The sequence below is a fragment of the Hyperoodon ampullatus genome (assembly GCF_949752795.1).
Source record: "Hyperoodon ampullatus genome assembly, chromosome: X".
NCBI classification, from domain to species: domain Eukaryota; kingdom Metazoa; phylum Chordata; class Mammalia; order Artiodactyla; family Ziphiidae; genus Hyperoodon; species Hyperoodon ampullatus.
Window position 1 is genome coordinate 46,488,615 of NC_136913.1, and position 5,203 is coordinate 46,493,817.

General features: G+C 45.0%; 1 protein-coding gene across 2 annotated transcripts; it reads right to left on the reverse strand.

The window, feature by feature from the left end:
* Positions 1-1,281: 1,281 nt before the first annotated feature.
* On the reverse strand, positions 1,282-3,366 carry GSPT2 (G1 to S phase transition 2; the record flags this gene model as incomplete). 2 transcript variants are annotated; one of them, XM_079727905.1, is made up of 3 exons in its annotated part: positions 3,298-3,366; positions 2,865-3,191; positions 1,282-2,786 (listed from the first exon to the last, which is right to left on the reverse strand). In XM_079727905.1, exons 2-3 carry the CDS (start codon positions 3,178-3,180, stop codon positions 1,282-1,284), a joined length of 1,821 nt encoding a protein of 606 aa, XP_079584031.1. In that variant the 5' UTR covers positions 3,181-3,191; positions 3,298-3,366. The 2 variants fall into 2 exon arrangements, with proteins under 2 accessions (XP_079584031.1, XP_079584030.1); XM_079727904.1 differs by having other exon boundaries at positions 1,282-3,191.
* Between the last annotated feature and the right edge of the window lie 1,837 nt (positions 3,367-5,203).

The following is a 5,203-nucleotide window of genomic DNA, read 5'->3' on the forward strand; positions in this document are numbered from 1 at the left end:
ATGAGTGTGAGGAATTGGCTCTGCCCACCATTGGGCAGTGTTTACACTGGGCCACTACCTACTTACCAAGACAGAAAGTTCTTGCAGCTGTTGATAGTTACGCAGGTTATAAGGCCACTCTCCTGGCAATAAAAGTAGCCACCTCAGGGTCCACAGTTGGTGTTTTCCTCAATGTACTCTTCAGAGATGAGTCCAGTTAACTCTGACCCCAAGAGTGGGTCATGATCTGATTGTAAAAATGACCTCCCACCTTTCCTACTAACCCCAAGCACTGAAGAATAGAAGAGCGGAATGGTCTCCCCATCTCCAAGCTCAGGACCCTCGATAACCCTTACTTGTCAGTGAATGACTTACTATTGCAAGCATTTACCTTCTCAAGTCATGCCCCTTACTGTGTTGTGTCCCACATTACAAGTCTCTTGGTGAATAAAACAAAGGGGTGTGTTAAGATGAGGGAGTGCAGATAACAGTCTAGTCAACATACGGTCTGAATCCCCAGGTATATTTGTAATCTGGCCATGTTCAACATTTGGGGACTTGATAGATGGCCTGAGCTTTTCTTTTTCAAATCACAAGTGGGGAAGCAGAAGAGCTCCTTTACTGACTGGACTTGAACACAGAAAACAAAGTTCATTGGGAAGAGCTCTAAATTATTTTTCTCAAAATTAAAATTTTTCCTTTAACACAAACCTGTGCATTGTTTGTAAATTCCTCATTTAAAACAGTGAGTGCAGGACAGTTGTTAAAAGCCCAGGTAATAAAATGTATTCAGTTACTTGAGACAGTAAAAAACCTAATTGAGAAGTATTACAGACAAATTTAAAAAAATATTCAAAAGCATTTCAAATACCAATAAGAGTTTCAAATGGAATATTTTATTCACATGTTAGTTGTCTTTTTAACATGTACACACACACTGACACACTCTGATTGGTCTGCGTGGAACAAGGGTTGTCTAAATATCCTAAGGGAAAATGAAAAATTAAAAAATATATTAATTTTTCATTGTTATAGACAATTACATCCACATCACTTACAAAGCTATTACTGATTCTGTTCAAGGAAGCAGAATGGCATAGGAGGAGGAAACTTATGGGTAAATTGAGCAGTGACACAACTGAGATCTCAACATGAGAAAGCTGACAAAACATGGATTTTTGCTGTGAAATTTTTCTTTGCAAAATATGGAGAAAAGTCTCTCAATGGGCAGTAAATAAGAGAAGGTGGTGAACTTTTGTAGTCAATTCTCACAGTATTGTGTAGGGGCAACAAGAAAACTGCTTAGTCCTTCTCTGGGACCAGTTTCAGAACTTTTCCAATCGCAATGGTCTTACCCTCATCTCTTAAAGTAAAACGACCCATTTGAGGAAAATCTTTGAATGTCTCAAGGCAGATAGTTCCTGCTGTCCTTAAACGGGCAATGCACACTTGATCTTGTTTCACGAAGCGGGGCCGTGTCTTACTCTTTTCTCCTGATTTTTTATCTACCAAGGAGATTAAGGCTGTTATCTCAACTTCCTCAATACAAGTATGAATGTGCAGCACCGCATTATAACCTGGGCAGATGATGGATTTGTGCTCAATAATCACTATCTGAACATCAAATGTGCGTCCAGAATGGCAAAGATTATTAGGATCACAGAGTATGAATCCTGGAAGAATCTCTTCTTCTTCAATTCCCTTCAGTCTGATTTTAAGGTTTTCACCTGGGGCTACATAATCAGTTTCAGCATCATCAGAAAGTATTCCAAGAACTTCCACATTGTGCTTGTTTGGCATCATCACAAGCTGCTGGCCTTTAAAAATGGATCCTGATTCCAGCTTTCCCAGGACCACAGTGCCCATATCCTTGTACTTATCCACAATTGGCAGTCTAATTGGTCCATCAATGGATCTGTTGAAGTTTGGCATATTATCCAAATACGGAATGAATGGTAATCCAGTGTACCAAGGGCAGAAATCTGATTGCTCTTTAATATTTGCCCCGGTAAGCCCTGAGCAGGGCATAAAGTGAATGTCCTTTTTGGGACTGAAGCCGACTTTCTTCAAAAAGGGCACTAGCTTTTCTTTACATTCTTCATATCTCTCGCTGCTCCAATTTACTGTGGGATCATCCATCTTATTAATAAGCACTATTAAATATTTCACCCCTGCTGTTTTTGCCAACATCGCATGTTCTCTTGTCTGTCCACCTTTTTCAAATCCAGTCTCAAACTCTCCTTTCCTGGCAGAGATTACCAGTACAGCCAAATCAGCTTGAGAAGCACCACCAATCATATTTGGGACAAAACTCTTGTGGCCAGGGGCATCTAAAATTGTGAAATGTTTCTTTTCTGTTTCAAAATAGGCACGACCCACTTCTACTGTTTTACCCTTGTCTCGTTCTTCCTGATTTGTATCTAAGGCCCAGGACAAATACCAAGTTTCTCTGTTTTTTTCTTTAGCTTCTCTTTCATATTTCTCAAGTGTCCTTTTGTCAACCATTCCTGTCAAAAACATGATCTGTCCTCCAATGGTTGACTTTCCGGCATCTACATGCCCAATGAATACCACATTTACGTGTTCTTTTTTAGGAGCACCTGAGGGGACGACCACAGATTTCGATTTTCTGATTTCCTCTTTCTCAATCAATTCCTGGCCACTTTCTTCTGGGGGCCCCGAATCTCCCAAGGAACTACCCCCTGGCTCAGCTTCACTTACTTCTTTATTGTGCTCCCATGATTCTTCTAAGACCATCTCCACCTCTCCATTTTCTACAACAGGTTCCGAAAGTTCCATGGTAACGGCTGAATTGGAACCTTCACGCCACACTAACTGTTCCTCTTTGGAATGTTCCACAGGTGCCCCCCGTCCCAGCCTTTTACCTTGAGGGTCGCCCGCGCCGGGGCAGGTTTCATCGATGCCGGGGGCGTCGGCCGGGGGGGTCTGCGGCTGGCACGGGCCCCGCAGGAAGGACGGCACGAACTCCGCGGCGTGGACGTTAGGCACGAAGGGTTTGGCGTTGACGTTGAGCTGTCGGCTGAAGGCCGAGCTGAGGGGCTCACGCTGGGCCTCGGCCGCCGCCGCCGCAGCCGCCGAGGCGGCTCGGTCCCCGCTCGGGGCCAAACCCGGTGCTTCCATGTCCACCTGGTCCCAGCAGTCGGGAGCCGAGTCGCTGCTGCTGCTGCTGCCCGGATCCATGGTCCTCAGCCCTGATGGATGCGGGGAGGGAGCGGGCTCAACGGGCCAGAAAGAGCGGGCAGTGCCGCCGGGGGTGAGGCGGCAAGAGCAGGGGGCTCGGGGGGGAGCGACACGAACCTTAGCGGCGGCGCGGAGGCAGCCCGGTCCCGACGCTGCATTCGCAACTGCGGCGGCGGCAGCAGATATGGCGGCGCAGCCTCTCCTGTTGTGTGTGAGCGGATCTCCTCCCCCAAACCCCGACCACTTCCGACTCCTCCACCGCCGACCCGGCGCCGGGCGGGGATTGACCTCTCGCTGCCATCCGTACGCTCGGCCTCCTGCATCCTCAGTCCTGGGTGAAGCCCGAAAGTCTCTCTCTCTCTCTCTTTTTTTTTTTTTTTTTTTTTTTTTTACGTAAATGTCCATTCATTTTTGTTCACGCGCTCCGGAAGAGCGATTTGACCACGATTTAATGAAGCCTAGACAGGCACACCTGATTTCCAATTCTACTCAAGATTCAAGTGAAAATGAAAATTCCTATTGAACAAATGGAGGTAGGATAGGGGTTAAAGGTTTACCCAGCAACCGAAGGAAGAAATTAGTGATCAGGGAGGCGCTCTTGAAATACAGGGAGATGAAGCCAAACCTTGGAAATGCGACTTTAAATCAGTATTAATTTGAAACCCGAGGCCTTTGGATTTCCCTTTTCCAGTGCTGCCCCTCCCGCCCCCGCCCCCGACCCGCCAGAAGCCTATAACTTTGGCTGATGGCTTCTACCGTGTAAAGATGGGGTTATAACCTTTTTTCATGTTAAACACTTTGGCTGTATCTACATGGAAGGAATTCCCAAGGAGACCCTTGTCCTGGTAAAGCTGCGCAACCTACAGCATTTGTGCAGGTGCCAGGACAATAGCTGGCCTGTGATGCGGTGGTGGATCACATAGACAGGCACAGGACTCAGATCACTTGTATTCTTCTAACCAACTGTATTCTGGTGTACCTGCCCCACTCACCAGCACCTCCCTGGAGTACACCGTAGGTCCACAGAATTTCCTCTCTAATTCTGGGGGCCTGGAACCTTACTGCTGATACTGGGTTTGCTCTAAGAAAGAATCAGTGTCATATTGGAACCTTACAAGGCTTGTGGGTATCAGCCTAATTAAGCCGATTAAGACCTCCGAGATGGGCAAAGTCCATAAGACCCTAAGCAATAGAATCTCACTCTTAGAAAGAGTTTGTAACATTTGAGCCAAAGCCTAGAAGAGCTACTTTGTAATTTATCTTAATTTAGATCAAACTGAAATAGAAAAAGGATACTGGGAAAATGCAGTTTTCTAGTACAAGACGAAGTCATAGAGTTGGATATTAAATACATCCAACAACAACCCAAAATGTAAACATTAGTAACTAATTTATAACTTAAGAAATTTGTTCTGCAGATTTCAGGGGTAGAAAAAAATGTCGTATGTCTAACACACTTGGATCCTTGGTGGTTTCAGTCTGGGTTTGCCACTATTTTACTAGCTCTGTGCTGTTCCCAAGCCATTAGATGTGAAACCCCTTCATTCTTTTTGCCTCAGGTAATGGCTTAATTATTCACTATCACATAAAGAGAATGTACACACCTAATCACAAAGAATAGGAAGAAATGAGAGGGTGAATGCAGAGACCCTTGGACAGCACTCTACAATGTGCTGGAGCCTTTCTTGGGCATGCTGTGAACCTCAGATAGACTTACTAAAATGTCTCTGGGAGAACTTGTCAAGGTTTAGGCAATTGTGTTCACATAAAGTTAGTAATAGAAAGGAAGCGGAACAGACCAGAGACATTCCCTTTACCTGGGTCATTTGTATTGATCATGAGAATATTAGTGTAAATGCTACTTAGTAATATCTCTGTTAGAGAACAGAGGATGATTCACTTTTAGAAAACTAAAGGAGAAATGAGAAATGGTGACTGGATGTCTTCACAAGCCATCATCCTTGGGGCTCAGGGAGAGGCAGATACACCCAAGAGAAAGAAACATTGACCAGGCTATATACAC